We start from the raw sequence: 15,341 nt of genomic DNA on the forward strand, positions 1-15,341 counted from the left end.
TCAGGCAGTGAATGCTTTTTTTTTTTTTTTTTTTTGACTGGTCTACTCTGGGAGGGAAGCATTTTTCAATAAAGCCTTTAAATCAATTGCGCTTGTAGAATACAAAAAGGATATTTATAGACACTGTACAGACCCAGAATCGATAAGGTTTAATTTTGTTTGTATTAATGTTTCAGCTGAAAAAAGGTTTTGCAAAAAATGTATTAAAAAAATTTAAGCATTCAGTGCCTCATGTTCTGTAATGGATACAAAAAATGTATCCATTATACACCCAAAAATTCTGCTGAATTCTTATTGAAGATACTAAAAATAATTTTAATATAGGTCTGTAAAAAAATCACACAAAAGGTATCCTGAAAATGGCACCCCAGGGATCTAATCCTTTTTCTAGCAATGACTCTGCACATTAATACATACCAATATATTAAGACAAAATCCATATAAACTTGTGCCTAAGAAAACGCAAGACGTTATGAATGAAAAACCCCACAATATCATCTGTCTTCTTTTGGCATTTTTCCTCCTCTATTGTAGCCTTCTAATTCTAGATAGGTTAAATCTCTAGAAGGTAAACCACCACCAGAAATCTTTAAGATGACAGCTGATTTTAAGTTATCTTAGACATATTTCACCTGAAGATTAAAATTTGTCTACCAGTATTGTGTGATCGCTTTGCCTGTAATAAAAACAGATAATTTATGCAAACATTTCAACCTGTCTGTTTACATGTAAAATGTATGCTAGCTCTGAGTTATAATTTAATCTAAAAGGAAACAAAACAATTTCTGGCAAGATGGAGTTCAGACAACTAAGGCACACCTCAGTGTTAAATAATTTTTTGCATTAAAAGCACTGGTGAACAGTAGCCTAAACGTTATCTACAATAAGGACAAGATCATCCTAAAAATAAAACACCCCAAAACAAAAAAAACCACCCTTGTTTCTAAAGCCAGCTCCTCAGCATCTGAAGGATGTTATAATCCAGAAAGAAGTCGTAAACCTGTTTTATACAGTAGCAGTGAAATGTTATTTGACTACATCCCTAAATCATGCTTAGAAAGACCGTCACTGCATCTTTCTCTCAGCATGTAATTGTAGAATAAAATTTTCATCTATCTATAGGCGTAAACAATTTTATAACTATCATATCCTAGCTACTAATGTCTTTAACAAAAAGGACACCAAAAATGTTTATTTCTCCTTTGAATCAAAAGTGATTTGATTTTAGAGAAGTCTTCAACACATTATTTTCTTTTGTAACACCATACTGTCAAAGCTAATATTCAACCACAACCCAAACTCCATCATCAGTTCCGCACCCTCAGAATACTTGTGTACTTCAAAACAAAGAAACGTTCAGAACAAAAACTCCTTTTTGTTGGAAGTGCTGCCTGTTTAAATTTTGAGAGGTCACTATGCAGCTCCTTAGGGGCTCTCTGCAGTAGCATACACAATATCACAATACCGATCAACTGTGAAGTCAAGCTATCTGCATTTACTCACTGTGCACAAGATAAGCATTATGCAAGAGACAAGCAATATTTAGACATTATGTAGAAAACGATAAAGGATAGAAACTGAATTCAGAGAATGGATAATCTGCTTTGTGCAAGTTTAATTCATCCACAGTGCTTATCTCCTTAAAAATGAGACAGATAAGGTTTTTAATCCTACTGCAGTATTTTCAATAATTCAGAGTAGCTGTAAATAAGAATAGAATCAATCTACATGGCTTTGGTTCCTATTATATACACCCCTAAAAAGAAAAGCAGGGGAGACTTTTCACAGAAAATGACTTACTGATTTCCATGTTTGAAACTAGCTAAGCATGCTGTCATGCTTCTATTCTAAAATACCACTTCAAAACCCTAGAGCATCGCAAATTTTGCTTTAATTTGTATCTGGCTCCACAGTACCACCTACATTTTATCTACTAAACAGATTGCTAAAAAATTCTAATGCCATTTGATGCCAGACATACCTGCTTGTATTTTCTGTTGATGGTCTGGCCTCATCAGCTTCCAGCTTTCTGTGTGACGAACAGCATAAAAAGACTGAACCAGGAAGACCCAGAGCTTATCACGCAGAGCCTGGATCTTGCACGTAAAACCCTGTGTTCAAGTAACAAATCAGCAGCTGGCGAGGGGCATATTGTCATAGCAACCAGTCATTATTCCTTTCAGAATCTACTTACTCCCTAAGCTAGATCAATGATGTCATCACTTACATTTTATAATGGCCTGGTAGATGGAGATGCTGTTTTTGAAGGATTATTGCCCACCACAGTAATTTTTTACAATACTTTAAAACCAAGTCACTCCAAGGCATACTACAGCACTAGAAAACAACACATTGCTCTTTTTATCCTTTCTTTTCTTTTTTTTTTTTTAAAATGAACCCCATAATAGCTCTTTACTGTCAGCTGTGTCACAACAAGGTCAAATACTCTAGGGAAAAATAATGTATCTGATTAAATTTTCATTGCTTTTACCAAGAAGACCTACAATAGCACCAGATTGCAGTAATTCATTTTGCATTTATTTTTCATTCTTTGCTTGTAGCATCATTCTGGATTTTAATCAGTATGTCATACTCTTCATTAATTATCCCCAGCATTACAGTCAACCACGGCTTAAATATCATTATTTAGATTGTGCAGATATACACAGTATGTTACACACATGGAGACTGACACCTCTTCCCAGTCCAAAAAACACACACTAGGTTAAGAGGCAGTCCTTGCTTCAGAGGACAGTCTTAAGCAAATGTAGCTACGACTTTTACAACAAGAGGGGAAAAGATACATAGAGAGAAAGAGAATAAGCTCTCTTCCCCTGTAAGTTTAAGGTAATGCAATATTTTGGTAAGTTTTTTCTCATCACAACATTAAAGTGATGGTAAAGATCAACAGAGCAGTGGTGCCCATGGGACATACATTCTCAGTAACACTCAATTTTTTTATTGCCATAGATAGGGTTTATCTTTAAAAGAAAAAAGTGTTAATACCCAGTAAACAAACGCCAACATTTTCTGCACTTCCAACAGGACCTTGGATTTATGCAGATGCTTTTCTGTGTGACCCCAGTTGCAGGACTGAGCCACCTGAGCTCAAACCACATCATCTGGTTTGAACCATTACATGAAACCATACCAGAATCGTTGCTGCTACAAGCACTGCATATTGAAAAACCTACCATCTCCTTCACATTTGTGGAGTCCAACAACGTATCCACAGCTACAAGAAGCAAGCAGCTGTTTTCATTATTAATACTTTTTTCAATTGCATTAAAAATTAGTTCTAGAAGGTCAGGTTTGCTGCTCATTGCCTGTGCCTGAGGAAACAACAAAGGACAGCCATTTAAAACAAAAGAGTGTACTTCATATGCAAAAGCATTACTGAGCAGAGAGGATCTGCTATCACGCTGTGCAGGAGGTATTCCAAAGCTGAGCATCTTCCTTTGTATCCATTCCAAAACCCCACCCCTCCCCAGGCCTCTAAGCAAATCATCCTGAGGCCTCTCGCTAACCCAAATTTTAGGAACAGGCACACTGCGATGAATTTACAGCCACATGCAACTCTAGATTCAAAGACAAAATGTTTTAACATCTATTTATTTTCTTTAATTCTCTAGACATATTAAAAAAATCTTTCATGGGAGAAATGAACCAGCTAGTCACCAGGACCTGCAACATTGCCACATTCTTGCAACTCGCAACAAAAATCAGTAGAAGTTTGATTATGAGTATTAGCAGTATACTCAATTCTTTTTAAGTACATGCTGTTATTCCAGGGGTCCAAAAGCTTTTTCAAAGCTTATGTGTAGACTTACCTCTTTGCAACACAGAAACTGTCCCACTAAATTAATTGGAACTTTTGCTTAACTTCAGGCACATAACCTGAACGCAGTATCAACCCTGCGTATCGAAGTATTAACATACTTTAAAACAACACTGAAAAAAACCCCCCACCTCCCAAAAAAACTTAGCACTGCCTAATTTTTTTTTTTAATTTTCCATAGACTTGTACTTCAAAGCAAAAGTTGAAACTATTTTGATTATTTAGCAGCCTGAACTATCCAAAGTGTGATATAATGCAGTTTTTTTGGAAGCATACAATAACTTGAGGGCACTTTTACCTGCAACAAAACAGAGAAGCCTTCACTTTGTACTATGTGTAGGAAGTTTGCCACAATAAATGTTATGCATTCTTCTTGCAGCCTAGATGCCAAGGCCACAGCTGCCTCTGTCCATTTCACTTGGGGAAGACTACTGATCAGTCGGTCAGTCTCCATCAAAAAGAAAGCAGCATTCTTGTGGCTCTTAAAATAAAAACAGAAATTAGCCTGTTGCCAAGTAATCACCTGAACAATTGCTGCTTGTAAAATAGCTTCTGTTCAGTTACTGAACACTTACACAAGGATCCAGTTATGTATTAATTTCCCTTCTTTAAATAAATTTGGATTTTGATAATTCTGAGCATTATACCTACCTTCAAAACTAAAGCAGAAAAAGAAAAATCTACTGCTTCTGTTTTGCCTGCTGAAGTTAGGGAGTAAGTTTTCGATAGCTTTTATTGTATTTTTTCAACTGTGTGTCATTACATACTGCAGTCCTGGACAAGGTAAGGCAAATGTTAACTGGAGAAACTGAATAGAGAAAACCCTTTTAGGTCACTGAAAGATGTAATAAATTCTTGAACAAAATGGGTAAATGAAAGTTTTAGGTGAGTGTAGATGGCCTAGCATTTGGGATACATAAATACCCAAGCATTTTCATAGTTATGAATCCTTTTGCTTTATTTAAAGGAGTCAGATATCAAATATTTGTCTTCCCAGATGGAGTTTTAACTCAACTTACCCTCTTTGTTGTCTAACGTTTCTCTAAGAAACATAACTGTTATGTTTATAGTTACATTTAAAACAAGCAAACAGATTTCCTAATATTTATTCCCCTGGTCTGTGCCTTTGATTCTTTTGTACCTGTCTAAGTAGTTGCATTGTCTCACCAGCACAGTACCTGAGGGCAACTTCTACTGGCTAACACATCACTTAAAAAGTACTTGAATTTATTGTTATCCGCATCAGAATGGATTGAAAGCTCTACTCAACATGACCTAGCAGGTCACTGATAAATTATGCAGTAAGATCAGTAACACTGGAGAAAGCAACAATTCAGATAAATATTTGACACAAAAAACCCTACTGTAAATTCAGATTGTAATCATGTTTGTCCTGTGCAAAGCAGAAAGCAGGGAGGATTTTCTTCATGCCTGTTGTCCTTAAAACATAAAATCTGGCCAGCTATTGTTCAGCTATATTTTCTTATTATTTTACTCATCTGTGGGCAAAACCAGTTTGCTTCTATGCATAAAAAGTAAATTAAGGATTAAGTACATGCTTATGGGTTGATCTTGCTCCCACTGGACTCAATTACAAGCTTTTTGAGTTGTCCAGAATTCAGCCCCTGCTCACAAGGCAGTAAGCATTTACTCCCATTAGACACTTCCAGTGAAATATAAAGTGCCTTCATTGACTTCTAATTATATCAGCACTTTGTAGGAGTGGCTCTAACCGAATTTTACTTCTCTTGTTATATTTTTTTCCTAACCATTCTAAAGTGGAGTCCACTTTACTTATCTAAAAAAATGGTAGTTTCCTTGCATGTAGTTGAGACACCAGGGCTAAGTACCTGAACAGTGGTTTTAAACTGCACTCCCATTTTAATGTTTCTGCGTTCATCATTGTGGCTTCCCAGAGATCTTCCGATCAGCAATCTCATTTTTTTTTCACCATTCTTCATCCTGTTTTACAGCGGAGAACTCTGTAGCAGCAGAAAAGAGGATTGTAAAACATACAGTAGCCCCTGCAAAATTAATTTTAGATGTTTTCTTTTTCTTCCCTTGAGCAACCTTAAGCATTTTTGCAGATTGTGAAAAACTCCACTGGGCATTCTACAAGTTTTTGGACTAGGTGTCTTAAGAGCTCAGAGTCTGCGTTCATCATTGTGGCTTCCCAGAGATCTTCCGATCAGCAATCTCCTTTTCTTTGCACCATTCTTCATCTAAAGGGCTGCCCCACATTAACTAGCTTTTACATTTCCAAGATTGGTAAATGAAAGGATCAGTAGAGTCACACTGTTTAACTGCGTGTAACTGTTTTACAGCGGAGAACTGTAGCAGCAGAGAAAAGAGGATTGTAAAACATACAGTAGCCCCTGCAAAATTAATTTTAGATGTTTTCTTCCTTCTCCCTTGAGCAACCTTAAGCATTTTTGCAGATTGTGAAAAACTCCACTGGGCATTCTACAAGTTTTTGGACTAGGTGTCTTAAGAGCTCAGAGTTAAATGATCACTCACCAGAACTGTTCTGTGGGCAGAAGAGTCTTATGCTTTAAATTTTGCAATTATAAATGCTTTCTAGGCTTCAGTCCATAAAAATACCAGTGAATACCAAAGACCCACCAACACAAGTTTTAAATCAGTAAAATAGGAACCAAAACACATTTTAGTCCAGACTGCAAAAAATCTTCCGGAGAAGCTGGGTGCATAGCTGGAGCAGTACCAAATACCACAGTGCCATGACTGTTCTGCAAATGCTGGTAGCTTAAAGATAGCTCATGTATTTCCATACAAACTGTAACCACAGCATCTTGATATATTATAATAGGCACAGAGGGGAAGGAAGGCCTGAAGCAGCTTAGGTTTACCTTTAAGCTGTCCTGATAATGTCGCACAAAGGTGCCTGGAGGGGAGCCTAGAACTGTGTCTACGTACACTCTTGTCTACACTACACACCTGAGCTAGTTTGGAGATGGGTGGTGGTGTAACTATGAACACCTGTAGATCAGAATGAACTGATCTATAATCTTGAAAACCTTACTTAAAAATTCTCAAATATTTACACAATATATGACATGCAAAGCTATGTATATATTCTAGGAACAGCTGAGTATACCGATCTAATATAATGGCAGAACACCTAGCATCTTAAGAGCTATAGCTACTATCTTTATTCTGTTAGAAATTATGCATTCTGGTAGAAGAACTGTTCGGTTTTTATAACTGTGGATACTCTCAAGCTTCTCTTGGTACAGTCACATAGCTCCGAAATCTCTTGTTTTTCAGGCTTTCACCAGAATATGCAGTAGCAGCTGTCACTCACAGCTGACCTGCTGGCCTCAGTACTCGATGGGGTAAGTACTCCATCAAAGAAGTCCTGAGAGAAAACAGTCCCAAGCGAAAACAGTCCCAAGCAGCCTTCACAGCTGTTTCAGCGAGGGGCAGTTCTTGGGCAGAACCATTTAAGAGTACCTCTCTTGAACTAGGGGTATGTTTGGCAGTGTGGGTAGCCATACCTGAGCTATTTAGATTGGGTAACAACAGCAACAGAGACACGGGGACAAGGACTTCAGCATGAAATGTATGAGACATCACATACTTAGCTGTCTGGTGTGTGCTAGAACCAAAATCATCCTGTGAATGTTACCTGAGCTAACTAGACTAAACTTCCTGTATGCCAATCCACATTACAGTCACATACATATACAGTCATGCTTAGCAGCAGCTGTACAGGTTTACCTTTAGCTCCTCTACCTACTCTTCATATCTCTCTTACAATTCCGTGTATTTACAGGCTAATTACTGGACCAAATTCCTGTGAACAGGTCTAGTTCAAATCAGTTACTTTTAAGTCAGCTCAGAGTAGTTTTATACAGAAACACAATTATAAAGTATTTAAATTTAGGCAGGTCTAAATTGGAACAATGTAAATGTGTGCCACAAAAAATTAATGCTGAGCTTTGCGGGGACCGATTCAGTACTGTTATCTGAGAAGTAGAAGATACGTATACTATACTGTTACTTTATTTTTGAAAAGTCAGCTTGCCTGTAAACAAATGGCTTGTGATCACCGATAGCCTGTGATCACCTGAAGTCTGAAGAAAAGTACATTTTTTCCAAATTAGAATATAGGCAGAGGAAAACGTCATCACCAATGATGTATGCCACCACCTAACATAGAAATTGATACAGCAATTTGCTGTTCCTCACTATCTGAATACATAATGCTGTGCTATGATGTCACAGCAGTGTTTCATAAACTTATTTTGTATTATTATGCTGGACTTGATGTGATTATCACTAGACTGTGTGCCGTGAAGCATAACATCTGCACATCAAAATCTGTTTTTAAATTGTTATTTTAATGGGAACTTTTACATAATATAAGTGTACTGCAGATTTAAAATACTATATTTATTATCTCTTTAATTACATCGCAGGGAAGCTCCATCTGATATCTAAACAATAAAAAAAATTTGCATTGCTCTATTTTTATATAAAGCACACTATATACTACTTACCAAAGAGTTAATCAACATAACAAGACAGTTGTTCTGAAGTTCAGTAGGTAAACTGGCAAAGCTTCTCTCTGACATACATTTTGCAAAATGTTTTCCTACCCATCTGTTGAAAAGAAGAGCCTTTCTTAGGTGAGGAAGGTGAAAAATGTTCTATCTTCACTTATCAGCATCAATGATACTTCTAAAGTATTGTGAAGAAAAAAAATGTTTAAAATGTGAACATTTTATAGGCCAAAATAAACCAAATCTTGTAAAGTAAAATAATTTCATCAGAAAGCAGAGAAATGAAAAACATAAACCATAATTTATTTTATTTTACTTACTTCATGCAAGCAGCATATAGGTTTTCCACTCCCAATGAATGAGCAATAGCCATGCATTCTAGTACAGGTTGCTGTTTTCCAGGAACAGGCTAGAGTTGTTAGCAAATTATCACAAATTATTGTACATTCTGACTTACAGAAACTGTACAGAAGTACAAAATCTTCAGTTCAAACGGAAGTACTGTTAGCTACCACAGTATTTAAGTTTGTTTGCCTTTATGCAGAATAGGGAAGTCATCTGCTTCCACACATGTCAATAAAGTAGTATTCAGCCTAGTGAGCCTAATGCATGAAAATGCTTTACTCTAAGCAGTTGTTTGTTTTTAAACTAATTTTAATTGAACAGAAATATTTTCTAAATACATGCCCATGAAATCTGATATGAAAATATAGTGTTTCCATATTCCTATTAAGAAAAATTACATATTGTATGTACATTTAATACATAATACAATGTATTAAATTATACTCCATATTTATATATATATAATTGATCATGTGGAATACTGCTTTTCATCAGTTGTGGTTTACAAGCTTCTATAAATAGGTGGATGATACCACAGGCCTTACTCCCATCATCAGTCCCAGTGAATTTAGCAGATTTACACATAAGAATAGGGTCTGTTGAATTAAGCTAACACCTTGACCACACAGTTGTTAAGTATCTCGTCGGTATGATGTGTAAGTAATAGAATGAAAATTATTCTTACGCTTTACGGTTCAAAGTAGCATGAGAACTGACATACCTTTTGGAAAAAATTGCAGTAATCTCTTTTCAAAGTGTAGATAGCTACTTCTTTCAGCCCGTCTAGCCCATACATATCTGCAATGCCCAACATGCGACTAAAGAGAAAGCAGTAGCAACAGGAATCAAAAATCATTTTCAAACATGCATTTTGCTTACAAGACAATTTACATGCTAATTTCACCTCTTTGTTCGGTCAGAATTTACTGCAGAAATAGATTGATAACCAAGTGTGAAACTTGCCAAAGAATAATCTTCAAACAGGAACATGTATTGACCTAATAGTAATATCCCAACCACTGGGTCCAGTCTATATAAGAGTAAGCCTCAGCCGCCGGCTGAGAAACTGTTTAGAAGACTCTCAGTTTCTCTTCTTTAAGGGTAGCAAGTGAAAAAGATATTTGTGTCAGCAGTGTTTTGGCATTTTGTAGGTTTTTTCCAAGGATTACATAAAATGTTACTGATGACATCTTATCTGAGAATTATGTCCCTTCCAAATACTAAAAAGCACAGTGAGCAAATTATTAATTATTTTACATAATAATCAATACCATAGTTTTATGGTCTATATCAATTCATTACCTAAATATTGACAATTGGGACATACTATAAACAATTCCATATTTTTATTTTAGATAGATAAGCTTTGAACAACAATTTCTCACATTAAGAAATTGTAGCGTTTTAATATTTAGTAGCAGACTTCAACACCTATTATATAAATGGTTTCAGGGAATAATTCACACATTTCAGAACTTACTTCGCTAATTCAGGATTATGTATAAAACTGTGATTAAAAACTATCCCAGAAGAAAATGCCAACATTTACATTAGTTGCTATAGATCATCTTTTATGGATCTAAGACTAACTACTTAGCTTTCAAATCAGCTCAAATGATTATTTAAAAATAAATTCCAAATATTAACTATTATCTATTATCACACATTGTACATTTTATTCTGAAAACTAAAAGGAAAGTACAGGCAAACTGGGAAATTATTTTGGTATAAAACATCCTCCTGTTTTTCACTCTCCTTATATAATACTCCAAAAATGTCTGGCCCACCTTTTCCAGTAGCTGCCAAATAAACAAGATTTCTTCAACAGCTTTATTTTTGGAATTTCCTCAAGTATGTTTAGGTGTAACGATCATTATATTTGACATCTTTGTCTTATTTATACTACATGAAGAATTTTCCTTTTGACTTTTAACTGAGAAAATACAGAACAAGCACAAGCTACAATTAAAAATAATAAAAGTTGACATATACCCAACATCATGTTTGTCTGGAAAGTCCAGAATACCTCCATATATAAAATGCAAGATGACACTCATTTCTACATGGCTTATGCTGCAAAAAAAGAAAGAAAAAAAAATACAAATAAAGACATGTCCAAAATAAAACCCAGCACATTTCTTGGCCAAAGTTAGTTAGTCAAAAGGCTGATACATCATCCAGCCGTTCTGTGAATGGAAGGTAAATGGTCTGATAAAATTAAAGCTGTTTTTAAGATTACTGCAATATAAAAAGATCTAAATGGACTATATTTTGAGTGAATTTTGCCCCTCAATAGTCTTGCTGAAACTTTACTTTACATTTTTGAAGTTAAGTCATAAGCAGACTAATACTAGTATCTATTTACACTGATCTGATGCAGAAAGGATTTTTTTTTTCATCATCTCGAAGCTCTTTACTAGTAGTAAGTCAGTTGTTAAGCAACTATATATTTAAAAATTTTTATAATACCCACAACAAAGATACATTTAATAGTTTTACTAAGATGCTAAGTAGGAATGTTGCATCTCAAAATATTTAGAAAAAGTCTTTATGCCTAGATTCAGATTAAGAAATACGGAATTTCTACAGAGAGTTGTGTTTGCATCCTTGCATCGTCCCAGCACCATAACAGGGAAAGGCACAGAATGTGTATTTTAAACGGTGGACACGATCTCCTGAACAATACGTTATTCTACTTATGTACGTACGTCTCGCTGTGCAATCTTCAGAACCCGCAAGGGCTGTGTACATTAGTGTAAATGGAATACAGTCATGCAGATTGAGCTAAGACCCTTTAAAACATTAGACATGTTTAAGCAACAGACGTTGATGACTAAAAACAAAAGGGAAAAAAATAAAGGTTGCAACACACTAAGATGCAAAATCAACACAGTTGTCTCTCTATGTATTAGTACACATGATAGCCATAAAATCAGCAAGAAAGAGTTTCCCCACAGTCTTGACAGCTGTTATCTTAGGCAGGATTTTCATTATTTCAGAATAAGCCATATGTACTTTATTTATAAGTGTTTAAAAAGACAGCATGGAAATCTGCACCAAGCAGAAAACTGAACTAGAAAAGGTAAAATGAATGGATATGATTCTTAATTACAGAAATTAAGAGACATTGGCATAAGAATATACTCATACAAAGATTAAGTACTTCTCAGGAGAAAGCCTCTACTGAAAAACAGGGATGAAAATTTCTTCGCCATATAGAAATCAATTACAGGGAGAGCGATGTAAATACCAGAGTAATTGTTGACTATCAGCCTCTAAAACATACTATGCATAGCATAAAAGCTAAGGAATCAATTAAAAGTGTATTGTTTTATAAGGATTAGGAAGTTGTGACCAAATCAACAGATAACCTTGCTGATTTTGCAGCAATATTATTACACTGACAGAAAACTAAAATTATGAAGATATGTGAAAGTATCACTTGGCCAAGCAATTTTATATTAACACAAAGCAATTATATTTTGCAACACTGTAAGGTACACAGTTCTTCCTGAAGAAAGCTGAGTCAGCCAGTATCATGCCTGAACTAAAAAAGCTAACATGTACAAGTATCAGTGTTAGTTTGCTTTTAAAGAAATTTTAATATATTTCAATTGATTTTTCTGATACTGAAAAGAACTAACCTGGCAGTCCCCAGTTTATCTACAGTCTTATGTATTCATCCTACACTGACAGCTCCATTATTTTCAGCTCTCACACAGAAAGCCATTGCGAACAAGCACACTAGTCAAAATTGTTTTAGTGTATGATGCTGAAATATCATTATTAAACACTAATTAAGAAACATAATTGTTTGTCTTTACATTGTAAAATATAGTCTTATTGTACAAATAGATATGAAAACAAATTACGCTGTGCATTCATAACATGTACAACATGAAGTGAGAGAACTGTAAAATAGACTGGGAATACTAAAACATACTCTACAAAAAAAGATTAGTACTCTTCTGCTGATAAAAGAGACTTATTCCCTGAACCATCTGACAAAATATTAACAAATACACTACACACCCTGTTTCATATTGAAGTCACAACAGTACTCAGGAAATGTATCAGGTTGAAGAAAAGTGTCAAGGCAGATTAATCTTCAGTGCTCTACACACAGCACAGTTGTTACATATTTGCAGTGATTTTAAATGGCCTACCTTTGCTCCCACACGACTTGCAAAGACAACACTTACCCTTGAAGAGTGATGTGCTCTTGGGAGCTTTCAGCCCAACTTCCACTCAGCATAGCAGCAAAGTAACTAGATCTGGCACATAAAATGGCCCTGAGAGAGGAAAAGTAAACATTATTCCACTAGATACAAATATGTATTATGAAACTCTTTGATAACATTGACTTAAATCGTTGCCCTTTATCCATTAAGGTGTCATACTGCATGCCTTTTCTTCCAGTATGTTTGGAATTTCAAAATATGCTGAAGAAAAAAACCCAAAACAGTACTGTAAATTTCTCAGTTAAAGCTTGTTTCTAGTATGACTGACATTCACACAGAGGAAATTATTATCACAAGTATTTTCCTTTTATATAATATAAAATTGCAAATTTAATTTCTTCTGGTTTAGTTACCAAATAACAGTAAATAACCTTGTTTATACAGCCCCATTTTAGCCAAATAATTATATCCTGAATCTCTTGAATTCTTTTTACACCACAAAATGTGTAATTATTAAAATGAAAAGAGAAGTATAAAACTTCTCTTACTCGAAATTGGCTGGCCACCCACCAGCACATCCTGAAAGTCAAACAAACTTGATACTAACATATGATACAACAATATGATGTGTATTTCTAGCACTATTTGAGAGGAGCTATCAATTACTTCTGTTTAGACTTATTACCCTTGTATATGCCATAAAGGAGCTAATTCAGTTTACTACTACTTCCATCAAAGACAACAGAGAAACCCCAGACCAGCCTGTGCAGCTCAATATCTCCATCAGTATCACAGTCTTCAGAAAACCAGATGAGAAGACCTTTGCAACAGGAGCTTCTTAAGGTGGAAGGGCAAAAAGGAAGAGAAGACAGTGGATGAAAACTGCTTTATGATTTCAGCCTTCCAGATTTACGCCAGTTACAGTGTTAGCCTGTATATATCTTATCTGGGCTACTGCGGCCGTAGATAATACTCTCATACATACAATTTTTTCCTGACACTTACTAAACTTCCTATTATTTATAGAATTACTTTATGTCATGCATTTCCTGTGACAGAAAAAGCAAAGTGTTATATTAGGCATAAGAATCCTTTCTTTTACATGTATTTGTTGGCTCTTAAAATGTTTCAGAGCACTCTCATTTTGCGTAGGAAGAAGTAAGAAGAATGCTATTTATGGTCTCTTTTCTAGTCATTATATATTCTGGAATCTCTCGTCTCTCTTCCATCCTCCCGCTTCAGAAGTCTCAATACCTTAAATTAGGAACTTCTCACACATTCCTCCTGTGATTAATCTAGCAATAATAATAATAATGAAGCTGTTACAGAGTGTTTCTTATCTCAGTGAAAAATGTCCACACATAAATGGGTATTACATCACAACTTTGAGTATGTGAAGTTCTGAATACACAAACGATCTTGTTTTTATAAGATACAATAACACAGTATCACAGAGATATGAAATACACTATTTCCAATTTTGTCATCCTCTTCCAAATAAATTTTAGCAATGAACAGGGCTAGATCAACCGCAAGGGCATAGTTGAAGTGGGTATTTCAAATACTCATTTTAAATAAGACTCAGTAGAATATGGACAAGTATGTATTATCTAAATATGCATTGATAAAATTTTAACTTCTAAAATACATGGAGATACCAAATGAATTTGAAGTAAATTTATCTGTGCTTTCCTACTGTCATGGTTTGTGCCACAAGTTTATTACTGAACAAATTGACTAGCTCCACTCAGAGCTCTGTAAGAATACAACACAGCACTAGGAAGACGTAACTTGGCAACTCTCTCAGAGCACTGCTGCTCACACTGTGAAGTCTATTGGAAGTTCATAGACCTTCATGAGAAAGTAAGGAATTCCGAGATAAGTGGGTGGGAGAGGGTGGGGGCTTAAGCTGTCTCCTGTTTGAGACCTTCAAAAAAACCCCTTAAAATAAGTAAATCATACTGGTGCTTTCACCACAGTTATACCCAAAGTTAGATTTCCCTTATTCACTCCTACTGTTCACATGATGCAGTACTAAAACAAGCAAGTCTTGTGCCTGTTTCAGAACATCCTTGTTTTGTCTATGATTTACTGCCATATTTTTTGGTGCTGGTTAGACTAGATACATTGCTCCAGGCAGTAAGTGGCCTAAATTAAAGAAGCTCTGCTGATGGAATCTTTTTGTTGACTTTCTTTTTGCATTAAAGTATTTGTTTCTCAAAGTTACGGACCTGAGAACACGTTGTCTTACAGTGTAGACCAGAAGAAAAAAACATGCCTAACTACACTACATTCTGGAAATTTAGTATATATCCTAATTCTATTATTTAAAAAAATAAAATAACCCCCTGACACACACTATTATGACATATCTTATGTAAAGATGTTTGTAACATCAGTAATATAACCCCCCACACTGGTTTTGTGTTGAGAAAATACTAAAAATAGCGGAGG

General features: G+C 35.3%; 1 protein-coding gene across 1 annotated transcript in view; it reads right to left on the bottom strand.

Annotated features, from left to right (window-relative positions):
- Positions 1 to 15,341, bottom strand: part of KIAA1107 (KIAA1107 ortholog) — a 30,564-nt gene that overhangs the window by 9,143 nt on the left and 6,080 nt on the right. The window contains exons 4-11 of the mRNA XM_009290492.2: positions 12,909 to 12,998; positions 10,699 to 10,779; positions 9,428 to 9,524; positions 8,682 to 8,770; positions 8,359 to 8,461; positions 4,137 to 4,319; positions 3,195 to 3,332; positions 1,982 to 2,111 (exon numbers count right to left, since the gene is read on the bottom strand). Coding sequence (XP_009288767.1) covers positions 1,982 to 2,111; positions 3,195 to 3,332; positions 4,137 to 4,319; positions 8,359 to 8,461; positions 8,682 to 8,770; positions 9,428 to 9,524; positions 10,699 to 10,779; positions 12,909 to 12,998 — 911 coding nt within the window. The remainder of the gene's footprint in view (positions 1 to 1,981; positions 2,112 to 3,194; positions 3,333 to 4,136; positions 4,320 to 8,358; positions 8,462 to 8,681; positions 8,771 to 9,427; positions 9,525 to 10,698; positions 10,780 to 12,908; positions 12,999 to 15,341) is intronic.

The sequence above is a fragment of the Aptenodytes forsteri genome, unplaced genomic scaffold (assembly GCF_000699145.1).
Source record: "Aptenodytes forsteri isolate BGI_AS27 unplaced genomic scaffold, ASM69914v1 Scaffold237, whole genome shotgun sequence".
NCBI lineage: Eukaryota > Metazoa > Chordata > Aves > Sphenisciformes > Spheniscidae > Aptenodytes > Aptenodytes forsteri.